This window comes from Arvicanthis niloticus, chromosome 19 (assembly GCF_011762505.2).
Source record: "Arvicanthis niloticus isolate mArvNil1 chromosome 19, mArvNil1.pat.X, whole genome shotgun sequence".
Lineage (NCBI taxonomy): Eukaryota > Metazoa > Chordata > Mammalia > Rodentia > Muridae > Arvicanthis > Arvicanthis niloticus.
Genome location: NC_047676.1, coordinates 41,632,415 through 41,646,380, shown reverse-complemented (window position 1 = coordinate 41,646,380; position 13,966 = coordinate 41,632,415). Strand labels below are relative to the sequence as shown.

At 41.5% G+C, this 13,966-nt stretch overlaps 1 protein-coding gene across 2 annotated transcripts in view; it reads left to right on the top strand.

The window, feature by feature from the left end:
* Positions 1–13,966, top strand: part of Il6st (interleukin 6 cytokine family signal transducer) — a 42,636-nt gene that overhangs the window by 18,720 nt on the left and 9,950 nt on the right. For both annotated transcript variants that reach the window (XM_034523309.2, XM_034523310.2), the window contains 9 exons: positions 1,309–1,469; positions 2,193–2,347; positions 4,275–4,434; positions 7,502–7,584; positions 8,606–8,816; positions 9,233–9,415; positions 11,599–11,700; positions 12,046–12,192; positions 13,099–13,239. In XM_034523309.2, coding sequence (XP_034379200.1) covers positions 1,309–1,469; positions 2,193–2,347; positions 4,275–4,434; positions 7,502–7,584; positions 8,606–8,816; positions 9,233–9,415; positions 11,599–11,700; positions 12,046–12,192; positions 13,099–13,239 — 1,343 coding nt within the window. The remainder of the gene's footprint in view (positions 1–1,308; positions 1,470–2,192; positions 2,348–4,274; positions 4,435–7,501; positions 7,585–8,605; positions 8,817–9,232; positions 9,416–11,598; positions 11,701–12,045; positions 12,193–13,098; positions 13,240–13,966) is intronic.

Genomic DNA, 13,966 nt, shown 5'->3' with positions numbered 1-13,966 from the left:
AATTTTAGACACAATTCCAGTATTATTGCTGGTGATAATATTTCTAAAAACAGTTTTAAAATTGCTTTTCTCCACAAATATGTATGGTTGAATCATTGTTTTAGAGCATTTGAAATTAGGGCTAGAGAGATGGCTCGGTTAGGAATGCCTGCTGCTCTTCCAGAGGAAGCGTCTGCTTTATCTTTTTTTTTTTTTTTTTTTTTAAGGCTTATTTTATGTGAATGTTTTAAACTGAGGCATAACTTTGTGACAACACCACACCTACTCCAACAAGGCCACAGACCTATTTCTTCTTAGCACCACTCACTGATGACTAAAGCATTCAACATTTGATCCGTGGGGGCATTCTTACTCAAACCACCTGTCTCAGGGTTTCAGTTGCTTTAAAGAGACACTGTGAAAAGACACCGTGACCAAGGCAACTCTTCTAAGGACAACATGTAATTGAGACTGGCTTACAGTTTCAGAGGGTTGATCCAGTTATCATGACAGGAAGCATGGCAGCATCCAGGCAGGCATGGTGCTGGAGTAGCTGAGAGTTCTACATCTTGTTCTGAAGGCAAACAGAATACTGGCATCCTCTGGCAGCTAGGAGGAAGTCCTTTAAGCCCATCCCCACACCTAATCCAACAGTGCTACCCCTACTCTAACAAGGCCACACCTCCTAGTACTGCCACTTCTTGGACCAAGCATATTCAAACCACCACAGCTCTCTTTCTGGATTATTGTCAGGTCAAGTTAGTAGTGTCCCACCGTTGTCTCACAGGACTGACATCATTCACTTCAATTCAAATCATCTTACACCATGGCAAGAAAAGTGAGTATTTAGGGAGAGATCGCATTCATTTACCTGTTATGTTAGAGTTGTTCATCTACCATGCTTAATTCAGAGATTAAATACCATCATAGTGAAGCACGTGTAGGAAAAATCATAGGATACCTAGGGTTTGGTGTTACCCAGTGCCTCAGTCATCTGCAGGGATCCTGAAACATCTGGTCATGGGTGAGTTAAGGCTGCTATTCTGACCACAAGGAAATAGATCATTTTTACGGAAATATCAGTAAGGACATGGCATAAAATTCTAAAATGAAGTTTTCTTAGATTAAAAATGTGGAAATAATATTATAGGTATAGACCGTTTACAGTTGTTAAGATACGTGATCTGTCTTTGGTTAGCAACACTTCTGTTGTAAATGTTCATGCACCCTGCACCAGTCTGGGTCATATCCATCTCTTTCTCAGTCAGGTTCTTCACCTTTGTATTTTTAAATCTGTTTAATGGCTGGTTCTTCTAATTTTATACTTAGGGCAACGGAGAAGTTTCCTGATTGTCAAACAAAACATGGCACCTCATGCATAGTCAGCTACAGACCCATCTATTTTGTCAACATGGAAGTCTGGGTGGAAGCGGAAAACGCCCTTGGGAAGGCCTCCTCAGAGTCTGTCAATTTCGACCCTGTGGATAAAGGTAACTAGGAGCCAGAATTTGAAACTTTATCAGACTATAAATTATTGTAAAGTTTTGTTATGGTTTGTAAATTATTTTTCAGATTTTGATTAATGTAGACATGTTAATTAGTACAACAATTTTTTATAAAGTCTTTTATAATATTATTAGGTATAATTTGGAAACAGAAAAGTAGACATAGCTTAGCCATACTCCTGACTGTTTTCAGTTTGCTTTTGGGATATTTTATCTATCATTGCTGTTTGTTTTGTTTTTCAGACTGGGTCTCATGTAGCCCAGGCTGGCTTTAAATTGGCCGTGTGTCTAAGGCTAACTTTGAACTCCTGATCCTCCTGCCTTCCCTACTTAGAATGTCCTTTGCTGTTCAGCCAGTTTTCCAGCTCTCTTAGAACGTTGGCATTTCATTGTTCATCCAGTCTGCAGCACCGCACACCGATGCAGTTGCAGTGACTTCCTTGTGTTGTTTTTATTTTCTTTTTAAAATGTAATTTGGTATAAAATTCCAGTATTTTTAAATATCAGCATCTGAAAATTAGCAAATATACTGAACAGACTAGGAGAGCTTCCGTAGGATCTTTCTATTACAAAGCAGAGCATCATTGCTAGAGAGATTTCATTTGGTAAAAATAATCTTAGGAAGCACATCATTGTATTGTTGACTTGTAGTATATGAAATTATAAAAGTAAAACATGACTAACTTCAGGACTTATTTTATTCTTCAGTGAAACCCAGCCCACCACATAATTTATCAGTGACCAACTCAGAAGAATTATCCAGTATATTAAAGCTATCATGGGTCAATTCAGGTTTGGGTGGTGATTTAAGGCTGAAGTCTGACATCCAATATAGGACCAAAGATGCCTCAACTTGGATTCAGGTAAACTAAAAGTTGCTGTTTATTCTGATAGTGTTGTTGCTTTTGTTTGTTTGTTTGCCTGCTTTGTTTGGTTTGAACACTAATATGACGACTCACCTGTTTTCTCAATGTCTTAATGTGAAATATTTCATTTGACAGACAGACATGCAGATAGAAAAACAGTGGCCTTTAAGGAAATTAAACAGGGTCATAGGAAGGGCATGCAGGAAAGGCATCCAGGTGGATGAGGGGATTTTAAGCATGAAATAGTTCAGACAGCTTTGCTGCAGTAGGTTAAAACCAGCTACCTGCTTTTAGAAATGGAATTTTTCTGGAACATGTTTGTTGTCTTTATTTGGGGGCTGGAGTAACAGATTTTCTGGCCCCCAGCTCAGGATACTTACTCTCTAGCCCCTGATAGAGGGTTTGCCAACTCTTGAAGTCCAGAAAGGTTTAGTGGGGATTGCAAGCCTGGGAGGGGAGGTGGCAGGTCCATGCTGTCAGCAGAGGAGTACTTGTAGCTGTCTCGGGGAAGTCCTACATTGACTGTCTGTGAGATTTTGTGCTGCAATTCCATTTATAAGTAATAGCCTACTTTTGTTTTTATTGGCTGGTGGGTCCATTCATTTATTTTCCTGCCATGGTTGCAGTTATGAACTTATAAAGATATTAACCCATAACCTTTGCTACTTTATGATACTCCACTTATTTTACTGGCTCATAATACAATCACGAAAAGCAAAACAAAATTGGCTTCATGACTCAGAGTGTACAGAGAGGATGTGTATTTAAAGTTTTTCAAAGATTCTAATATCATAGAATCTTGTCTTAACTCAATAGTACAAAAAAAAATGCTACCAAATTTGACATCTGTTTTTGTATCCAGTATTGAAATGTCAGAGTGGCAGAAAGAAGTAGTTATTTGTCTGTATTTGATCCCCCCCCCACCCTCAGTTAAAGGACAGTTCATCTACTAGGCGAGCTTCTGCTTTGCTTTGCTTTGCTTTGCTTTGCTTTCAACATTTATTTTTATTTATTCTGTGCATGCACATCACAGCATCTATGTAGAAGTCACACAACTTACAGAAGGCAGTTTTCTCTTTCCACTGTGTGGGTTCCAAGACTCCAGCTCAGGTGTCAGGCTTCGTAGCAGGCACCTTTACTTCCTGAGCCACTTTGTGGCGCCAGTCCTAGCTTTTGTTTTGTTAGTGGGGTTGGGTAGCTTCTTGCTCCCTGATAAACGTACCCCTTCCTCCTGCACACTGTTGTCAGGCTGACCTGTCTGATTTCACTGTGGACTCCCATTCCATCTCTTCCCATGAGCTGCTGGACAGAAGGAGCTTGATGGGAAAGAACAGGAATGGAATTGAGAACAACACACGTTTTCTTCTCTGTAAGAAAGTCTTGGCTCTCCATGCTGCCGTCTCAACACTGCCCTCCCGGAGTCTTTTTTCAGGCTCTTTTCCCCTTTGGACACAGAGTTAGCTGGTGTAGTACAGTTCCTTGTCCAGTAAGTGCCCAACATTTATTCTTGCCTGCATCTTTTCGCTAAGCTGCCTTGAAGTGTTTTGTTGCTGTTTGTGTGCGCTTTTGTTTGTCTATATGTTTGTGTTTAGCTGTTGGATTGATCTGGTTCTTTGAGTCAGGCTCTCACTTCAGATAGTGCAGCCTGGCTTAGAACTCGATACTTGCTCTACCTTCGGTAGTTCAGTCCTCCTGCCTGATACTACAAGCACATATCATCTCTTTCACGTAGAGAATCCTGAGTATTGCAGGAAAGAATAAGTGGGTGGAGCCTATAGATTGTCATATTGTTACCTCCATGTCTTTTTCTCCAGGGGCTGAATTTATTAATCTTGCATTGAACTGATTTCTTAAACTGTACTCACTTTAGGAACCTTCTCTATTGGAGGTGTTGATGATGTCGCTTAATTTGCTTTATTCTCAGGTTCCTCTTGAAGATACAGTGTCTCCCCGAACTTCGTTCACTGTGCAGGACCTTAAGCCTTTCACAGAATATGTGTTTAGGATCCGGTCCATTAAGGAGGATGGGCGGGGCTACTGGAGTGACTGGAGTGAGGAGGCGAGTGGGACCACGTACGAAGACAGTAAGTAAACGCTAAACTTAAGGGGATGGCGGAAAGACGCCTGTGAATTGTGTTGCCAGACTTAAAGGTACAGCCCTCACTGCTGTACCTGTGATTATTTTAGTCAAGCTGTACTGGTGTATTATTTCATTTTTAAGGACACCACAAAAAAACTTAATGTGTATTATTGATAGTATGTGTATATTTGATACCTAATTAGGTTATATTATATTACTATGGAAAGATATTTTAAATGTCATTTAAAAACCATTTGCTTAGCTTTGATCAAGGAAGGTGGTCCCAAGATGCCCCTAACTAGAGAATTGTATCCTAACTCACTAAAATCACACTGTCAGAGCAGGCTGTGGTGGTGCATGCCTTTAATCCCAGCACTGGGGAGGCAGAGGCTGGAGGATCTCTGTGCATTTGAGTTCCAACCTAGCCAGGGCTACAGAGTGAGACCCTGTAAACTAAAAGAAAACACTGTTAGATAAAGCCCTTGAAAAGGGGCTGATTTGGGATTTGGGTTGGTTTGCTGTAAGTCCTTTTTTCATCATTGATTAAATTATAATTACACATACGCTGCAGAATATAAAAGCTCAAAACCAGTGTGAGGTCTAAAGAAGGGTCTCTGGCTCTGAAGAGGTGACTCTGAGTGAAAGAGCTTTTGCTCCTTAGAGGCCTGGAGTTCTCCAGTTCAGAGGATCTGCTGCTCTCTTCTGGCCTTCATGGGTACTGCATACATACAGTACATAGACACATGCAGGTAAACACTCATGCACATAAAAATGAATATATCCAGAAAAGTTAGACCCTCCTCCCAAAGCTGCTAGCATTACTGATCTCCTGTGTACTAATCTCCTGTGTATCAGTCCTTTGCTGTAGACTCTTCTCTTTGGACCCTTTCCTACCATAGTCTTATAGCAGAGCCTTAGCTCACAAAGTTCATGCCTTCAGCCATCTTGCTAGAGGTTTAGGTCACATGAACTAAAAATGTCAACAGCAAGTGTCCCTCCTCTAAGGCTTTTCTCGCGCTCATGAACACTGTAGAAAGCAGTCTTGTTTGGCCAGTTTGAGAACACTCAATCTAGTAACTAGGCTCCTTTGGCTCAACGAGGGATAGTTTGGTTTTGTAGGGGGAGGGGAAGGATGGGGAATTTGTACTTTGTAACACAGGCTGACCTTAGACTCTCAGCAGTCCTCCTGTCTCAGCATCCCAAGTGTTAGGATTATACGTGAGTCACCATGTCCGGTTGCTGATAGGGAATTCTTAAAGTGGGTTTTTCGAGGTTTATGGGTCCATTTGTACAAGAGCATGAGGCACCTCAGAATGTAGGCAAAGTGGTTATGTGTGCATTCAGCACTCTCTAGAGCATCTTAAAAGCCATTAGATGAAGCATTTCTACAGCCTGCCACAGGAAGCATCCAGATGCTGTCCGTGTTTAGAGGTGTCTCTAGCTCACTTCCTGTGTACTTCCATATTTTATTCCGTTTGAGGGCAGCACCGTGGTAGCATAGTGCGTGCGATCTCCATGTCCAGTGCCAGCAGCTTTTCAAACTGCTTCCTGCCAGCCTGTCTTCTTTTATATATATATATATATATATATATATATATATATTATATATAATTTATTTTATTTTATGTAAGTACACTGTAGCTGTCTTCAGACACCCATATGAGGGCATCAGATCTCATTATGGATGGTTGTGAGCCACCATGTGGTTGCTGGGATTTGAACTCATGACCTCTGGAAGAGCAGTCAGTGCTCTTAACCACTGAGCCATCTCACCAGCCCAAGCCTGTCTTCTTACTCTCTCCCTGTGTTCTGTCTTTTTCTCACAACCAGAACACCACTGTGTGGGTTTCATTCAAATACTGTTTTAGTAAATATAGTATTTGCAGTTATTCTTAACAAAGCTCTGGAAATCAGAAGTTACAGGAATTTTGTTTTGTTGTTTGAAATGGGCTCTCGTGTAGCCCACACTCAGACCCACTAAGTAGCCGTGGCTGGTCATAATCTTCTACCTCTGCATCTCCAGTGCTAAGGCGATGGGGCCCCATGCTTACCTCTCCTAGAAGAATGTTTTACTGTAGTTACAGTGCTCACTCCTTAGCTTCAGTTCTGCGGTCCTTGTTTGTAGTTACTCACAGTCTAAAATTAGGAAATGAAAAATTTCAGAAATAAACAATCTATAAATTTTAAGTAACTTCATTATATTTTTATTATTATCCATTATTTAATATCATCCATTGTTAGTTTGTTACTGTACCTAATTTACAAGTTAAACTGTAGCATGAGTAATGTTTGCAGGAAAAGTAATGCATAGAAAACGTTCATTACTCTCCAGAGTTCCTGGTGTCCACATGGGCTCTTAGAACACATTCCATACAGACTGAGGGGCAGCTGCGAGTCGTCAGCGTGTGTGACTGGACCCAGTGCTCAGAACTGCCTTTTTATATTATGCCATGCAGCTAGAGGCCAGACATATGCCAACATACACCAACATACGTTTCCAATTTCATCTTTAGCAAAAAGTAATACAAACAAGTCAGTTTCATTTTCTTAGTCACTGTTGGAAGAAAAACTGTATTTTTAAGACTTTGTTCTTTTTTGTCTACTGTACTACATGAATGTGCTCGTGTGTGAGTACGCGCGCATACACACAGTGGTGCTTTTCTGTCTACTTGTAGGAATATACTTACATTTCTAAAGAATTTAAGTATAATCTGTAGCCAGGCACCATGGCACAGGCCTATAGTCCCAACTGTTCAGGAGGCCAAGGCAGGAGAATCATTTGAGCCTAGAAGTTCTGTCCTACTGTGGGTAACGTAGCAGACCCCGTGTGTGTGTGTGTGTGTGTGTGTGTGTGTGTGTGTGTGTGTGTGTGTTTATATGTGTATTGTGTGTGTGTGTGTTTGTATGTGTATTGGAGACCTAAGTACGTTGTTCTGCAGTGGGCCTGCTGTTGTAAAGAGGGATGCTGTGTGACTGAAGGGCAAGACCACTAAGAACAGAATGACTTCAGAATGTTACTGTATTGTTAAGATAAAAAACGTTTTATTTTATGAAGTTTGTGTTTTGTTTAGGACCATCCAAACCACCAAGTTTCTGGTATAAGATAAATCCATCCCATACACAGGAATATAGATCTGCACGGCTCATATGGAAGGTAAAAGAAAAAAAGATAAAAAGATTTATATTTGTATCTCATATAAATGCTCTTTTTTTTTTCTTTTTCTTTCTTTTTTTTTTGGGGGGGGCTTTTTGAGACAGGGTTTCTCTGTGTAGCCCTGGCTGTCCTGGAACTCACTCTGTAGACCAGGCTGGCCTGGAACTCAGAAATCCGCCTGCCTCTGCCTCCCAAGTACTGGGATTAAAGGCGTGCGCCTCCACTGCCCGGCTACATATAAATGTTCTTAAATGGTATTTTAAGTTTAACTTTCTAACACTAAAATTTTTATTCATCTTTGTTTCCTCCAGACATTTAATAGTGTTACTGTATAAAAACACAAGGCCTTATATAGCTACTGAAGAAGCCAGCCAAGTTTATGAACTCAGCTGATGCATCATTTTGGATTTAGCACAGTGCATAGAAGGGTGACCTCTGTAAGAACAAGACCTTTCTAAACATCTCTGAACTCCCCAGGGAACCTCCTAGGAAACTGAGAGGCTTAGAGAGAGTGGAATGTGGGCCGGTGAGGACCACACATCACACAGTAAAGGTAGAGAGAAAAAGATGCTGAGGAACAAAGGATAGAGACCAGCATCTCAGCTGTGCAGAACATTGCAGAGACAGAGGCTAGACCACACTACAGGCCTGGTTCAGTTCATGGCTTTATTTTCCTATTTTATTTGTTTGTTTTTATTCTTTCTTAGTGAGTAGTACTAAATTCAAAATGAGCTCGGGCTGAAGAGGCAGCTCAGCTGTTCTGAGCAGGCACTGCTCTTCCAGAGTATCCAGGTTTGGTTCTTAGCATGCACCTGGTAGCCTCCAACCTCCAGGCATGCACACAACACACTAACAGACATGCAGGTAAAACATTAATATAAAAATAAATCTTTTTTTAAAATGAGTTGCCTATTCCTTCTAATTAAATATTTACAGGTTTGATATAATGCCAGAATTTGTGGACATGAAAAGTTGATTATTCAAGATTCCTGAAATAATTTTTGGTAAATTTTTATTATAGGCATTACCTCTTTCTGACGCCAATGGGAAAATCTTGGATTATGAAGTGATTCTTACACAGTCCAAGTCCATTTCACAGATGTACACAGTTACTGGGACAGAGCTGGTAGTAAATCTCACCAACAATCGCTATGTAGCGTCTCTGGCAGCGAGAAATGTAGTCGGCAAATCAGCTGCAGCTGTCCTCACCATCCCCGGCTCCCACTTCAGAGGTGCGTACTGGGGAGGCGGAGCCGTGCTCACGGATGCCAGGGTTAAGTGTGGACACGTCCTGGAAGCATGGTGGATAAGCTGCTCTGCCATCAGGGACGTCATGATTGCAGTCAGGAGCTTCTTCCATCAACACGTGCGCGTTACCTCAACCCTGTGCAGTTCATTTGAACTTTGCAGCTAGCTTACTAATTCATTTAAGTGCTTCCTGATAGTTTATTTGTTCTTTTGAAATACTATTTCAAGGTTCTAGGAATTTTCTTTGCATGTGATATATTTTTTAATCACTAGCTGTTAAGGACAAAGACCTAGTTATAAACTTAAATACATAAAACCTTTGGACACAACTGTAAAATATTGAAATAGCAGATTTGTCAGTGTTGACTGATTTTATCCTCATTAAATTCTGTTTTTAAAGCTTCTCACCCTGTAGTGGATCTTAAAGCATTTCCAAAAGATAATCTGCTCTGGGTAGAATGGACGCCTCCATCTAAATCTGTGAACAAATACATCATAGAGTGGTGTGTGTTGTCAGAGAACTCACCCTGTATCCCAGACTGGCAGCAAGAAGATGCCACTGTGAATCGGACCCACTTGAGAGGTACATCTGCCTAAGCACATAAGTAGATGGTATTCGTCTGACCCCTGGAGACAGTGTCCTTTCCATGCTTTTTGTCTTTGTCTTCTGTTGTCTCGTTATTGTGAACCACTGAAAAGCCTCGCAGCCTCACTGTGACCAGATGTGTGACTTAGCAAGTTACGCTTTAACTCTTAGCCTCTCTGAGCCACAGGGTCTCTGTATGGAGAGGAGGGCCAGTACTTTTCTAAAAAACTAAAATAGAAATAAAACCCTTGTATTTCTTTATCAGCAAAAAGGACACTTACAGAACTGCACAGAGAATCTAGTCCATCCTTTACCACCAGTTGTTTGTTATGTGTGCTCAGCTCAGTTAACTCTGTCATCATCCAGATGTAATTAGCTCCCTAGTTTAACTTCCTAGGCTGTTGAGTACAGGAGCCCGGCCAGAGCACAGTTCCGTGTGCATTCCAGGCTCTAACATAGAGTGGTGATCCAGCTGCTATGTACCACTGCATGGTTGTAAAGTCAGTTAATAGTGTTAAAGAAGACAGAACTGCTTTGTTCTTTCATTCATAAGGAAGGGCAACCATGAGGGTTTGACCGGGAAGAGAGCACGACCTGAGCAGGGGTGGCTCTTACCAAGTTGCTGTTAATGATGGTAAATTTAGATGTCTCCTTTATTGGCCTTATCAAATAAAAACCATGGGCCTGGGGAGAAGGCAGCCTAGGAGATTAAAGAGCTTATGGTCTGCTCTTAGAGACAAAGGTCTCAAGGCTCAGAACCCTAAAAGCACCATTGTTAGAGCAGAATTTAGAAACGGCTTACTTATTTATCATAGATACCAAGAAAAGGTAAAATTGCTCTTCAGGAAGACAAAAGGTGCATCTAATGTTATGAATGTTAGTGAAGGAAGTAGAGATACATGGTGAAGGTATGAACAGTGTGAGAACAACCTTGTTTGTTGGTACATAGGATACATATTTTATAAAAGGCCACTTTATTTTCTAAACCATACTTCAGTTGTCTGATAAAACTTCTTTGATAATTTGGAAGGATTAGAAGTAAAGTACTGTATTTAAGATTTTTTCTTTTAAAATTGAGCGGAAGCATCCTTAAATCTTTTTTCCAGCTGCCAACCACAGCTGTGCATCAGTGCTCTGCCCTGGATCTCACTGTTGCATCTTCACAGGTCCCAGAATTAGCTAAAATACTGGCTTAGGGTTTCCATTGCTTTGAGAGACACCATGACCAAGGCATCTCTTAGAAAGGAAACATTTCATTGGAACTGGCTTACAGGTTCAGAGGTTCAGTCCATTATCATCATGGAGGCATACAGGCAGACACTGTGCTGGAGGAGCTGAAAGTTCTATATCTTGGTCTGCAGGCAGCAGAAAGAGACTGAGTCCCACACTTGGCGTGGCTCAAACATATGAGACCTCAAAGCCTGCTCCCACAGTGACACACTTCCCCCAACAAGGCCACACCTGCTAATAGTGCCACTCCTCCCAATAGTGCCAGTCTCTATGGGCCTATAGGAGCCATTTTCTTTCAAACCACTACCAATACCAAAGCTGTCCCAGAATAATCTGAAGTGTTTCACTAATCCTGAACATAAAGGCATTTACAATTTCTGTTAGCAATATAAACACTTTTTAAACTTCCTGGTTCACTGTCATGACATTAAATGTAGCCTTGTGGTTTTTGTCAGAGATCGCTCATCATAGCCTTGAACTCACAGTGTTGCCCAGACTGGCTTCCGGGTCATTATGTTCCTCCCACCTCAGCTGTCTGAGCAGTAGGATCACACAGCCAACAGTTTACTATATTATGCTTATGTTTGGTGTACAAACGATTATTTTATATATAAAACTGCAGTTTTTAGAAGAAAGTAAAACTGGGGCTGGAGAGATGGCTCAGGAGTTAAGAGCACTGACTGCTCTGCCAGAGGTCCTGAGTTCAATTTCCAGCAACCACAGGGTGGCTCAAAGCCATCTGTAATGAGGTCCGATGCCATCTTCTGGTGTGTCTGAAGATAGCTACTGTGTGTGTGTGTGTGTGTGTGTGTGTGTGTGTGTGTGTGTGTGTGTATCTTTTTTTAAAAAAAAAAAAAAAAAAAGAAGAAAGTAAACCTAAATGGTCATATAATAATAAGGTAAAAATCTCATTTGGAGGAAACTTGCTTTCTCTGCTATTCTTGTTGTAGGAAGCCTACTGGAGAGCAAGTGCTATCTAATCACAGTAACCCCAGTGTTTACCTCTGGGCCTGGCAGCCCCGAGTCCATGAAGGCATACCTCAAACAATCAGGTAGGTCTACCTTTGCTTGCTTTGAGAAATGCTTTTAACATTTCCCAAAACATTTATCACTTTTAAATAAGAATCCTCTATGGGCGGTGGTGGCAGATGCCTTTAATCCCAGTGCTGCTGGGAATGCAGATGCAGATGGTTCTCTGTGAGTTCCAGACCAGCCAGGTCTAGGGTACATTCCAGAATAGCCAGGGCCACACAGAGAAACCCTGTCTTGAAAACAAAACAAAACAAACAAAAAACAAAAAAAGCATCCTCAATATGTTAGGTATCGGACCTTTACTGACTAGTGTTGATTTCTAGACTCATGCTTCTCAGTTCACAAATGCACTTACTCTCTTACAGCTCCTTCTAGAGGACCGACTGTTCGGACAAAGAAAGTGGGGAAAAATGAAGCTGTCTTAGAGTGGGACCAGCTTCCTGTGGATGACCAGAACGGATTTATTAGAAACTACTCCATATCTTATAGAACCAGTGTTGGAAAGGAAACGGGTAATAAAATTGTAGTAACTACTAAGAATATGCTACTAAAGCTTTTTCTTGTTTTTAAATACATATTTCTCACATAATGTGTTTGATAGTATATAGCATCCTTAGCAGACATTTGCAAATGTCTATTTTTTTTTAAATACTGTATTGTAGGTGTGTCTTAGTTAGGGTTTTATTGCTGTAAACAGATACAAGGCAACTCTTATAAGGACAACATTTAATTACAAGTTCAGAGTCCATTATCATCAAGGCAGGAACATGGCAGCATCCAGGCAGGCATGGTGCAGGAGGAGCTGAGAGTTCTACATCTTCATCCTAAGGCTGCTAGTGGAAGATTAACTTCCAGGCAGCTAGGAAGAGGATCTTAAAGCCCACGCCCACAGTGACACACCTACCCCAACAAGGCCACAGCTCCTAATAGTGCCACTCCCTGGGCCAAGCATATGCAAATCATCAGTAGTAGTAGTGTGGCTGGTTGGTTGTATGGCTCAGCAGGTAAAGGCACTTGTCACCAAACCTGATGACCTCAGTGCAACCCCTGGGTCTCACATGATGGAGGAGGGGATGAGGAGCAAGTTGTGAATTGATTCCCAAAAGTTGTCCTGTGACCTTCATACATAGACAGACAGACAGACAGACAGACAGACAGACACACACACACACACACACACACACACACACACGGGGGTGGTGTGGGGGGGAGGTAGAGGTGGAGAATCATACACACACAGAGTAAATAAATGTGATTTTTCCAAAGATTTTAAACTTTAAATATATATATTGTTTTATCCATAAAGAATTTTCTGTTATAAATGCTTGCTGGAAAAGTACTTTTAATACTTTACAATGCCAAATATAGGACAGATGAGTCAAAACATTGGGTAAAAGAACTGTTGTTTCTCCTTCCAGTTGTGCATGTGGACTCTTCTCACACAGAATACACACTGTCCTCTTTGAGTAGTGACACTCTGTACATGGTCCGAATGGCAGCCTATACGGATGAAGGAGGGAAGGATGGGCCGGAATTCACTTTCACAACACCAAAGTTCGGTAAGAAATGAAGCTTCAAGTTCAAAGTTTCATTTGACTAGAAATGGATTTACTGTGCTAAGATGTTGTTTTAAAGAGAGGATGGAGGCAGCTCAGAGGCAGAGCACTTACCAGCATCAAAGCCATGGTTGCTCCTCAGCATGGCCAGTGGTGGTAGGCGGCTCAGAGTGGGGTGTGCACTGTAGCACATGGATGCTTTTTTGGTATAGGTCTGGTACAGGTTGCTGGTTATATGAACCCCTCTCCTCTTGGCTCCTGCTTAACCATGATGGCTAATTCACCTGCGTAGTAGATCTCAGCTTACTGACCTCCCTCCATAGGTTCCTTTTCTTCAGAGGGGATTGTGTAGGTCTCCATCTTTGCCAGGTTGCTTGAGAAACTAGTCTGGCTCATTCACTTTCCTGCTGAAATCAGTTTCCAGCCCTACCACTCCTGGGGAAGCTGCCCAGTGTACGGATGTAAGTGATGACTATTGTATTGTATGTAAGTAGAGGGAGTGATGTCCTGTCCAGTGCTGGATTTGAGCTTCACTTTCCTCTCTAAGGTTCAGCATAAAGTGTGCTGGCCTGCTGGGGTCCCTGCATCTTACAGTCCTGCTTTTGTTCTGCTTGTACTGTACTTTTTACATGTGTGTACTCTGCAGAGCTGTTACTGACCCATGCTTCTTATATGCTGTATGTGCTATTTAGACTTCTTGCACGGCTTCAGCTTTCCCCTCCTTCTTGCT